Source organism: Sminthopsis crassicaudata, chromosome 3, assembly GCF_048593235.1.
Source record: "Sminthopsis crassicaudata isolate SCR6 chromosome 3, ASM4859323v1, whole genome shotgun sequence".
Taxonomy (NCBI): domain Eukaryota; kingdom Metazoa; phylum Chordata; class Mammalia; order Dasyuromorphia; family Dasyuridae; genus Sminthopsis; species Sminthopsis crassicaudata.
The window spans coordinates 437316531-437329361 of NC_133619.1; the positions used below are offsets into that span (position 1 = coordinate 437316531).

The 12831-nt window shown below is 34.7% G+C and overlaps 1 protein-coding gene across 3 annotated transcripts in view; it reads left to right on the forward strand.

Moving 5' to 3' along the window:
• CHN1 (chimerin 1) overlaps positions 1–12831 on the forward strand; it is a 258773-nt gene that overhangs the window by 53696 nt on the left and 192246 nt on the right. For all 3 annotated transcript variants that reach the window (XM_074303053.1, XM_074303055.1, XM_074303052.1), the window contains one exon: positions 10790–10845. In XM_074303053.1, the coding sequence (XP_074159154.1) occupies positions 10790–10845 (56 nt within the window). The remainder of the gene's footprint in view (positions 1–10789; positions 10846–12831) is intronic.

The window sequence follows — 12831 nt, forward strand, 5'->3', positions numbered from 1 at the left end:
ATGTTGATGGCAGTTCTGTTGCACTGTGTAGTTCCTCGTAACTTTAATGGCCTGAACTCAACACAGTGGCAATAGCTAAATTAAGAGAAAATTAAGAGACAGAGGTTTATCTGTCAAGTAAGAAAATCTTTCCTTTTTTAAACCACAAAAATTAAACTCTAGTTATTGAGTTTATATGAAAAGGTCTATTTTTTTATTAAACCTTTTTTCCTCCATAAAATCTACAACATTTGAGCTGACATGGCTTCAAAAGACAATTGTCTTGTCACCAGAGAGACAAGGCAGTCTACCAGTCTGAACCATTGAAGTCAGGGTATTTTCCTAATTACCTTAATAGAAACAACAACAACAAAATGTAAACATCCAAAGAAAGGAAAAGGACTAAAAAGTACATGAAAAAATAAAGTAATCAAAAATAGAAAATATGCAAAGTGATGAAAAGTGCCAATACAATAAAAAATACCACAGAGTAACAGAAAAAGATAAAATGCCTGAAGCAAAACAGATGGGGAAAGAAACAATGCAAGATTTTCTGCATGATGTTGTCAGATAGATAAATGACACACCTACAGAAATTAAGCAAGAAATTGCAACGTTGAGAAAAGATCAAATAAAGAAATCAAATGAAGAAAGTTAAAGAAAAACATAGGGGAGAAACTCAAACTTGAATTAAGATTACAAAAAAAAAATCTGGAGGAAATATTCATATCACAACTTCTAATTATTGGGGTTCCCCAAGTTTCTTTCCTACCTACCTCTACCATCTTTTTCTTGGTACTCTCATCAGGGTTTAAATCTCAACTCTTAAGCACAAGACTTCCAGATAAGTCTACTGGGCTCCAGTCTTTTTTTTCTGTGCTTCCGTCCCAAATTATCAATTGTCCATTGAACAATTAAAAAAGCATGGAGTAGAGATATTTTAAACTCAACTTGTCCAAAATTGAATACATAATCTTTCTTCTTGAACCCTTCCTTCTTTCAAAGTGCCCAGCATCTTTTCAGGCTTCCCTATTCATAATCTCAGCATTATTCTGGGCTTCTGACTCTGTTATCTCTCACATCCAATCACTTGCCAATTCTTGCTATTTCTATCTTTCCAACTTCTTCCATATTTTGTTCCTTCTCTTTACGTCCCAGTCAACTCATTGGTTCAGAATTTTATCATTTCTTGCTTAGATTATTACAACTGTCTCCTCAATTCTCTCACAACTCTAGTCCATCTTAAACATTGATGCCAAAGTATTTTTAAGTACAGATCTGACCATGTGCTGTGATGGACAAAATATAAACTCCTTTATTTAACTTTTAAAGTTTTATACAGTCTAGCCACAACCTGCCTTTCTGGTCTTACTGGACATCAGCTCCCCACTCCAAACTGACTTGCATTTGGTGATGAAACCAAACTGATCTTTTAAATTTTCTTCAAATATTATATTCCATCTCTCATTTCTTTGTCCTTATACTGGCTATACCACTTGCCTATTCTGTACCCTCTCCTTACAAATGCCTCATACAGTAATTTTTTCCTAGATATAGCTCATCTTTCACATGAACTCATCCCGATTTCTTCCAGCTCAAACTCATATGTTTAACCATTTTGAATATTATTCATATTTATTGACTTTATATTTATGTTTAAATAGCCAGGAAGCACAGTGGATAGAATGCTGGACTTGGAATAAAGAAGAACTCAGAGATCTCAGTTCAAATATAACATTAGACACTTATTACCTGTATGCCCTGAACAAATAATTTAATTTCTGTTTATCTCAGTTTCCTTAATTATAAAACAAGGATCATGATAGCAGCTACATCCAAGGATTATTGTGATGATCAAATAATATAGTTGTTTTAACGTGCATAGCATAGTATCTGACACTGTAGTTGCTATATTGATAATAATTATTTTATTTTATACATCTCCTATATATACTTGCCCCCCCATTATAAAATAAATTCCTAGAAAGGAATTATTTCATTTTTGTCCTTGTATCTTCAGTGAAAAGCACAGTTCTTTACACACAATAGGTGATTAATATTTATTGATTGATAAGAAAACTACCAATATGAAGAATATAGAAAACCTGAAGGAATCCATAGGCTCAACCAACAAAAGGCTAATTACAATGGAATACAGGATAACAACTGATTCAAGTTATTGGAGAAAAATACTGAATTATTTAAAGAACTAGAAAGTATGCAGAATGAAGTAACAATAAGGAGCAATTTCAAGATTAGTAATATCTCAGTAAAAATTAGGACAGATAAAAGCTATCAATACATTTAAGGAAATGGTCAAAGAAAACTTACCAGGCTTAGCAAAATTACATAAAAATAGATTTGTATTTTTAAAAAATAACTCTATAACACAGTAATAGTGAGAAATCCTAGACCCATTGCTCCTAGACACATTAGGGTCAAATTCTGTGTTGATGAAGGAAGGGGAGAAAAGTCCAAACTGTGAAAAGAAAGGCAGAACTTTTATACCAAAGAATTTTAATTAACAAGGAAGATTTAATTCTCAAGGAAGATTGCTATGACCAGCACTTCCATTCTGTTCCAGTCATATACTCACAAGGATTCTACCTTTATGATCAAGAACTCTGAGGTTCCTCTGACCATGGTCTCCCTATTTTTCATATCTCTCTATTCACCCATTCTAGCTTTCCCCATTCATTGCTCCTGATCTAGTCTCACTTTTCTCCTTTCGAAATTTTGATTCTATAGTTAACCAATTCAATTTTACATTTTCCTTTGTTTTCTAATCCTTTTCTCTGTTGTCAAGGGGTTGTAGGATAGTAAACTTAGTGCTTGGAGGAATCTTAGAAGCCATTAAATTTAACTTCTTTATTTTACTGAGGAAAAATTGATCCACAGCGAGGTTAAATAGCTTTACCTGGGTTATATAGCTGTTATGTATCTGAGGCAAAATTTAAATAGGTATCTTTGTGCCGCCAAATCCAGCCCTATATTAATTATCATTTAAAGCTCCTTAAAAAGATAGTTTGCTTCCCAAATGCCAATATCAAATGATGCACATGATCTGCCTTCTCAACTTCTTTTAGTGTTCTGTTTAATACTGCTAAAATCTTACAACTTTGCTGATCAGATCTACTACAAATCTGTTATTTTATCTTAACTTAACCCTAATTGCTACCTACCAATCTTTATTTTCATTCCTGATTTGTTCCCTAACACAAATATTATCAGATTCCACCTCCTCCCCCAAATCTCCTCCCAAGTCATGTACACCATTCTCTTTTTGTCCTCTCAACATAAGACTGATCTCATATTTTATATTTTGCACATTCATTAAAGCAATTTGTTCTGAGCTTCTTTTCTACACTCCAGTTCCTCAAAGCCACTCAACATCATCCCCCATTCTTTTCTTCTTTTTCAGCAGTCCTAGAAAAATAAATTATTCTCATCTTGCCAAAGTTAGCTACTCTTTTAATCAATCAATCACCTAATCAAAACAGCAAACATATGTTAAACATCTGCTATGTATAAAGCACCATGCTTTATACCCCCAGCAAAGTGCTGGGGATAAAAATACAGAAATGAAACAGTTTTTGCTCTCAAGAAACTTACAGTTTACAAAACGAAATGTATTCTATTTTACTTGTACTTTTGATCCCATTCCCTTCCATTTTCTCCCATGGGGCCCCATTCCTTTTGGCTTCTTAATATTATGATTTTTTTTTCATAAAATGTAGATTTTTTTCTTAACCCTATTAACCACATATATTTTTTAACATCCAACATAATACTTGTTGATAGGCTAATTCTCATAATTTTAAATGGAATGCTAAACCAGCACTACCACAATTGATTAAATACCTTTTATAATAGCTACCAAGGATAGTTACAAGATGGACAATAGAGAAGCATTTTGATTTTGAGGAAGGAAGCAAAGAAAAAAGCATTACAATTCTAATGTTAAATATAAATGACATAAACTTTTCAATAAAAAACTGGATGAAAACATCAAGCATTTATTAAGACAATGTCCCAGGTACTGTACTTGGAATAAATATTTTTGTCTTAACTATGGAAAGTAATTTTTAATTCATTTTGACTCATTCTCAGTCATTTTTGAAAGCATCATAAATTATGAACTAGGATCCAGTTACCTTCTAGCTGGGGAAGAGAAGATATTCAAAAGCTTTGCCTTAGTCCCATTCACATTCTTTAGCTCCATCCAGGAAAGTGTGAGATTGATGGAATACAGAAGGCTCTTTTCTAGTATTAGTATGGTTTCTTGGTTGAAAACGGACTTGTCCTTTGGAAAACTGCCTGGATAGAACTGACCTTCAGATACAGAGGAGCTTGAAATGTGGAAAATAAGTTATTTTCTTTTACCCTTTTGTTTAGTAGAAATGGAAGGAAGTTGAGGAGTAGGGAAGGAGCCACCTTCTTCTTTCTTCTTCCTTCTACTTCTCCTCTTCCTCCTCCTCCTGTTCCTCCTCCTCCTCCTGATTTTTTTTTCTTTTTCTTTCTTTTTTTTTTTTTTTTTTAACAAAAGGCCAGGAGAGAAGAACTATATCTGCCTTTTATTCTTTATTCCCTCATAGTCAGAGCATGAGGCCTTAGTCTCCTACTTCTCTAGCCCAATCTAGTGGTTGCATAGCAGACCCAACTGAGCCTAGGAAAGATACTGACTAGCAAACATTTTCCATTCTATTTTTAGGATAAACACATGATTTTACAGTGGTGAGGGGCAGTATAGCATAGCAAGTAGATAGACAGTTGGCTTAAGAGTCAATAATGCTCGAAGTTCAAGCATACCCTCTGACATATAGTGGCTATTTAACTGTGGTCGGGGTTCTTAACCTCACAATGCCCCAGGCTTTTCTCAGATTATAAGTTTTTAGGATCATAGATTTTGGAGCTAGACGGGACCTTAGAAATTGTATAATGCAATCCTTTTTTTTTTTTTTTTTTTTTTTTTTTTTTAAATAGGTGAGGCAATTAAGGAACAGAAAGTTAATTACCTTGCTCAGAATCACAAAGATAGTTAGCAACAGATCCAGAATTCGAGATAAGGCCTTTTAGACTCCAAATATGATGGTCTTTCAATTTGTTACCAGGGTCTCCTTATATTAGTCCAAAAAAGGATTAGTGTTATTAAATATATTTTCATTATATTGGATTCATTGTTTATACCTACACACATATGTATGTTTGTATGTGTATATATGTATATATGTTTATATTGACCCTAATAAATCCCCCATTAGTCCATGTGTTTGATGGTTCCATTAAATAATTCTCTTTGAAGCAAGATGTTGTATGCTTATTTAGTAGATTCAGCTCACCATCTAGAAGGGAAGTGAAAAAGGGTTCATCTAGCCTTTGCCTCCAGGGCAAATCCTGAAAAGCAAAGATTTATGTCCTTGTTTATAAGTGTATTTTTTTTTTTTTTTAAAGAAGAATAGAAAGAAATACAGAAAAACTTATATAAAGATTGCAAAGCCAAGATCAGCACAACAGGAAGTATACATTCATTGATTACAGTTACCTGTAGCAAAAGGAAACAAAGTCCAAGATGGCAGAATTTCATCTGGACTTCAAAAAAGACACCAAGCAAACACATTTATTTGCTTATTGTCTCTTGAGTCATTTGGTTCTGCTTTGTTAATTTCTAAGGGTTTCATATGAGAGTTTGTTTCTTCTTTTCTCTGCTTACTTGATCATTTTTCTTTGTTGATGGTTATTCGGTTTGTAATGCTTAAATTTTAAAAAATTCCTTGCACAAGGGCTCTTCTGAAGTTTTTGAGAATACTTAAAATGTTTTATTGTTTTAAATAGTTCAATAATTCATCCAATAACTTGTTTATACCATAAATAATTCAGCAGTCCATTCTAGCAGAATACAGAGTTAAACGTCAGCCCTATTGAATGATCTAAATTTTTAAACGAGAGAGGTCTGCATTAATGATACCTCGCTGTTTTGTAGGGTTTTCAGATAACAGCTTTGTTGACAGATATTTTTCCTCCTGAATATGGATAGATTACACATATTTATGTTTTATTTATATAAAATTTCAAGAGTTGTTTTTGGTCTTTATTATTGAAAGAGAATCTTGACTTATACTGTCACCATCTAAATGCAATCTAGAGACTTTTATCTGAAAAATTCTTTTCTTTCCCTCTCTTCCCCACCTCTCTTCTCATTATCATGTGTCAAATGAACAAGCAGAAAGCAACAAGCTATTAGTAGACTTCTATTACATGCTAGGTACTGTGCTAAGCACTGGGGATAGGAAGAAAGGCAACAATACTTCTTGCTCTCAAGGAGCTTACAATCTAATGAATGAAGCAACATGAAAAGAACTATGGAAAAATAAAATACCTATATACAAGATAAATTGGAGATAATTCCAAAAGAAAGTCATTAGCATTGAGTGAGAACAGAAACAGGAAATGGGACTTTAGCTGAAACTTAAAGGAAGTGAGGGAAACCAGAAGGCAGAAATAAAAAGGGAGAAAATTTCAAAAATAAGGGATAATCTGGAGTTTGGAGAGAGTGTCTGTTTGAAGAGCAACAGGGAGGCTAATGTCACCAGATTACAGAGGATACAGGTCTGTACAAAGAGGGAGGGAGTAAGCTGCAAAGGTAGTAAGTAGGACGATTGTGAAGAATTTAAAGAGCCAAAAGGAGGATTTTGTTTGGATTGTAGATGTAATAGGGAGTCAAGTGGAGGGGCTGGGGGAAGCTGAATGGTACAGTGGATATAGTACTTCCCTTGGAGTCAGGAAGACTCGAAGTTCAAATTCAGTCTTAGACACTTATAGCTGTGTGAACCTGGGGAAGTCACTTTGACGTGGGCGGTAGCCCCCTTTAAGATTTCTTTCTATCTCCAACCCCTCTTTGGGACTGACCTTTGATTTACAAGATCTTATCAAAATCACCCTTTTGTATTCCAAGGGGAGAGACCTGAGTTAACTTAGGCTGTTCCTAGCCCCCATTCTAATGATCTGCTCAGGTTTCCCAACCCCCACCTGGCGGGTTCTGGGACTCCACCCATAGGCCCCTTCAAGCAAATAAAAGAGCCAAGCTGGAATCATCTCTTTGCAGAGGGTCGAAACATGCAAGCACCATGCTTTGCATCAAAGACTCCCTGTCTGCCACTTTCGGTGTATTTTTTTCCTCTATCTAATACCTTTTACTAACCAGACTTTAACCTTACTTCCAAACCCTACAATAAACTTTTTTCTTTTCTTTTCTTTTCTTTAAATCAATCTAGGTTTTTGGGTCTGTAAATTCTTTTACAGAGGACTCTTGCGCTGCCATTAGAACTCATTTAACTGTATCCTTGCACCGAATCCAAAGGGGTTGCAGGGGAGCTCCATTTGACTCCCTGTATCCCAAACCTTCCACTAGACCTCAATTAATGCTAATTTTATTTAGTATCCCTTATCTAGATTTTATCTTATTTGCCTCAGTTTTTTCAAGTGTAAAGTGAGCTGGAGAAGGAAATGGAAAAAAAAAACATTCCAGCGTTTTTGCTGAGAAAATTCCAAATATGGTCATGAAGAATCAAAATGCAACTGAAAAAATGACTAAACAACTAACCAAACAAAAACAAGTGTAATGGTGGCAAACATTGTCTAACATGCACTTTGGAAGATCGTTTTCACAGCGGAGCAGAAATCAGACTGGAGTATGGAGATTTTTTTTCTTTTATTTCATTTATTTATTTTGCTGAGGCAATTGGGGTTAAGTGACTTGCCCAGGGTCACACAGCTAATTAAGTTTCGGAGATCTGATTTGAACTCAGGTCCTCCTGACTTCAGGGCCTGGTTCTCTATCCTCTGCACCAACTAGCTATCCCAGAGTATGGAGATTCTTAAGGCAGAGATACCAACATGTAGACTGTTTCACTGATCCATGTGTGAGGTGATGAAGGCCTAAACCAAGATGGTATCAGTATAAGAAGAAAGAAGGAAGCATGTTTATATGAGAGATGTTGGCAAAAGTAGAATTGACTGAACTCGGCAACTGCTTTGACAAGTGAGAAACATTTTAAAAATAACATGAGAAAAAAGAATCAATACTGATTTCTTTGTCCAAACACTGACACTCTTACTACTCACCAGCTTATTTCTTGCCTACGACTTGTTAGTCTTATATTTTGAATTTGAATTGTTTAATCCCACAAACATTTATGAAGCACCTAATATGTGCAAGGTACCATTCTCAGCAGTACACATGATGGGGTTAAAAAACAAAAAAGCAAAAATAAATAATCACTGCCCTTAAGGAGTTTGTGTTTTACTAGGAAGAAACATGTTAAATAGGCAAGTAAATATAAAATGATTTGAGGGGAGGGAATATTTATAACAAGGAAGCTCAGGAAAGGCTGTCTGTAGGAGGTGGCCTTTGGGTTGAAGCTTCCTAGAAGATAAGGTTTCTAAGAAGAGGAAATGAGTAGGTAGTGTATTCCAGGGGGCCTGGATACCCCCTGGGCAGACCCAGCGCAAAGGGACAAAGGTGAAGGATGGAATGCCAAGTTTGGGAAATGGAAACTAATCTAGTTTGCTTGTAACGTAAAATTTGAGAAGGTGTGCAACCTGAAATAAATCTGGAAAGATTGGCTGGAGTCAGATGGGGAAAGGCCTTAAAAGCCAACTTGACGAGATTCCATCGTATCTAAGAGGTTTGTTTAATCAAAGGAAATTCTGAAACTAGTGAAGTTACTTGATCAGACCTGTGATTTAGGGAGGCTCGAATAACTGTTTTGTACTTGTTAGTAATATTTTACATCCTGAATAGCCATCATTAAGTCTGAAAAGTTAGAGGTCCCCATAGAGATTCCAATTTCCTAGAGCCTCTTTCATTGCTACTGAAAGAAATCTAGAAATTCTCTGAGCACAAAGTAAAGCACAGTAGCTTTATGACCTTAATGTTTCTTTTTTCTGTCCATCAAGGTGGATAAAGTGAAAAGTTAGAGAAATTTCATGAAAACCTTTTTCCATCCCTTCTCTCTTTTTAAGGCAATCAGGGTTAAGTGACTTGCCCAAGATCACACAGTTATTAAGTATCAGAGATCGAATTTGAACAAAAGTCCTCCTGACTCCAGGGCTGGTGCTCTATCCAGAGTACCCCCTAGCTGCTCCCTAGTCTTCCTGTCTTCCTTCCTTCCTTCCTTCCTTCCTTCCTTCCTTCCTTCCTTCCTTCCTTCCTTCCTTCCTTCCTTCCTTCCTTCCTTCCTTCCTTCCTTCCTTCCTTCCTTCCTTCCTTTCTTTCTATCTTCTTCATTTTTCATTACATGTTTCATTTTTGTAAAGAATTTATTTCCTATCTAAACTTTCAATTATCCACCTGAAGGTGAGTGAAATCAAAAGAAATTCAAATAATTAATACAAAGCAAGTTTATTTGTAAATCACTGAAATATAGTCAGAAGTTGAAACTGTTAGATGCCGAAGGGGTAGAATCAGATCCTTTGATTTCAAGGACACTGCTTGTTCTCCATATTGCCCCAACAATGTAGTATCTAGATTTCAAAGTAGTACATACACTTTAAATCAAATATATGCATTAAATAGGCAGTGTTGTATGAGACACATTTAATAAGGGAAGTGAACTTCAGTGTATTTTGAGGTGTACATATAGCTTTAGGTGCTCATACTCAGCTCCCAGCCTCTCTAGAACTATAGGATTTAGCCTGGAATCACTGCAAATAATCTGCAAACCTAATGAGCCCCATGAGTTGACTTCATTTTCAATGCCTTCTCTCAGTAGATTATTTCAGTGTCTGGACCCTTTCTATAATATTTTCTTAGTTCTAAGCAATTCTTTTGAACAAATGTTCTCTGAAAGCAGATTCAGAATGTCTTCCATATTAGAAAGTTTTAATTTTTTAATAGGCAATTTTAGAACTCACAAGTTCTCATAAATTAGAACAAAGTCCACATAATCTGTTATTTTTACAGCATTTTTCCCTGCTCCTTGGGCAACTAAGCAGTATCATAGTGCCTAGAACACTGGAAGTAGAGTCAGAAAGACTCAGTTCTGAGTTCAAATGTAACCTCAGCTGTGTGATGCTGGGCAAGTTAGCCAACCTTCTGTGCCTCAGTTTTTTCATCTGTAAAACAAACTGAAGAAGGAAATGGCAATGCATTCCAGTATCTCTACTAAGAAAACTGCAAATGGGGTCACAAAGAGTTAAACACAACTGAATTTAACAATAACAAATATTTTCCCATTGTATTCTACAGGATTTTATTTTCAGGATTGATATCTGACTCATTTGGCAGGTGTGCTTTAAGCATTAATGTTCATTAGTTTATATCAAGGGACTAATTTATGTAATACATGCAGAAAGGATTGAAGAGACTTAATTATGAAGATGATAGCCTCATAATCAGCACAGATCTCTTAAGATAAAAGATGATTTGTAGATATTATGATTTCTGAAACACATTAGTGTTTGTTTTGTTAAACTCAGTTCAACCTGACTCATTGTTTGGTGGTTGCTATTTACTCATTTCATGAAGATTCCTAGTCTTGTGCTGAGGATTAACCTCAGTGTCTTATCCAGGGTTACTCATTTAGTAAGTTTTAGAGTAAGAATTGGAACCCTTTTCTCCAATCACAGCCTTCTTTCTACTTTTCCAGCCTGCCTCTGCTTTATGTATATCAAAATCTAAATCTAATCATTAATGTGGCTGTACACATTTGTCCCCATGCATCTTCAAAAATAGTCTTTTTTTCTTTAAAACATCTTTGAGTATCCAAAAGTTTTATATGAAGAAAACATAACTTTTTCTTTCTTCTCCTAGTGTATCAACTACAACAGGAAGCTCCTCATCCTCGAAGGATTACCTGTACATGTGAGGTGGGTATCATTGTTTCAGTCTTTGACAAATTGTCTAACTTTACTGTTAGGAAAATTGCAATTTAAATATATCTCTTTTGACATTCTTCTGATTTGATTACCACTTATCTATAAACTATTGGAATCAGAAAGGAGAAAAAAAAGTATAGTTTTAATTGAAATTAGATGAAAAAAATACTGTTTCTATATTTAGGCACTTTGGGGAAAATGTCTCTTTAAAAATAATTTCAAAATAATTGTTCACTTAACAAAAATACTTGGTCATTAAGCAATATTGTAGAGTTATTAAGTTATATAAATGTTATTAGTATATTGTTATGCAGTGAAGGAAAGAATTCTTAGAAAGAATCTGTCATTTTGACATACAACTCAGAGCAGTACTGTATGATCAGGGGTTTAATAACATGTGTTTAGATTACAAAGAGAATTAATTTACAGAATTAGGCAGGGATTTTACTAAACCACTATTTAAAAGTGGAAAAATTTGAGTAGAGATAGCATATACATACAAGTAATGGGTATTTAATTCTAGTTGAATGCTTTTCCTTGCTACAGCAACATGATCCCATGTGATAAACTATTTTTATACATGACAAAAATAAAGAGAAGATTTTTTTCTTTTAAAATAAGTTCTTTCTTTTATGTTCCAACCAGGAACAACTTATATGTACTCTTTATGGCAGTGGATTTCAACTCACTCCTTTGAAGAATCCAGAAATACTAATAGGAGAATTTTCTTTCTCAAAAGGAATCAGGAAATTAAAAATCAAAGGAGAAACAATTTTTTTACAGAGATGCTTAGTCTGAGAACAGATTTGCTATGGAACTTTTTCCTTGAACATCTTATGCCAACTGTATATAATTTTCATATCCTCTGCTGTGTATTTAAGTTGTCAAAAGGATTGGACTAAGTGATCCCTAAGGTCTCTTCCAGTTCAGTCATTTTATGATTCTAATATTGGGACCAACATTTTAATGTTGTCCAGAGAGCTATGAACCTTGCTTTTCCTTTTTTTGGTGGTAATTAAAACTTAAACTTGATGCCTTTATAGTAACATAAATTATGTGTTTTCATTTCATTTATTCACCTAACTTAGTGGTGAGTGTTACTGCCATCCTCTACCCCCAAAGGGTTAGAACTATTAGGGACTGTCAACCTGTTTATTTTGTAACAGCCTAAAATGTATTTTTGACATCACTATATGAGGATACTCAGCAGTGTACCCAGCTCAATAGGTGAGGAAGTCATTCCTTATTTTAAAAATGAACTTCTCCTTATGAGAAGAGAATAGATTCAAAAATCTCATACCCTTTTATGTCAATCACTGGTAATGTCCATAGAATGACACTAAGTTTTTCATGAGCCCTTTCTATAAAGAGAACATTTCTTAGAAGAAGTAGCATGTTGTAAGAAAGGGTTTATAGATACTTATTAGTACTAGTGCTTGAAAGAGGAAAAAAATCCCCCAAGATGGAAGCATTGGAGTGGCTGTAGATTGGCCCACTTTTAAAATTGATTTTGCTCTTTAGTATGCCATTGTTGTTGTCACTACAGTGCCAGCACACTGCTCAGTACATGGTGGGCACCTGCCCAGTGATCATGGAGGGACTTGAATTAGAATCAGGCTCTGTGATGTGAAGGTGCTTGAGGGGCCACAGAGTGAATAGAAGGCTAGTCTTGGAGGTAGGAAAATGTGGATTCAAACTCTGCCTCTGACAAATGCTGTGACCATGGCCAATTTCTCAGTGCCCCAGATGACTTTTAAGACTATAATTTGTAGAAAATTATAGATCTGTTTTGTGGAGAGAATGTCTACATTGGAAACTATATTCTGATAAATGGAAGTTTAAAATATTTTTGCCATTGTGATAATGCAGTGAAATCATGTATGGAAAATGTTTTATTATCATGAGATACTATATAAGTTATGTTCTTGTATTAAATATTGAATATACATATAATTTGCAGTGAAGCAACAGATTTTA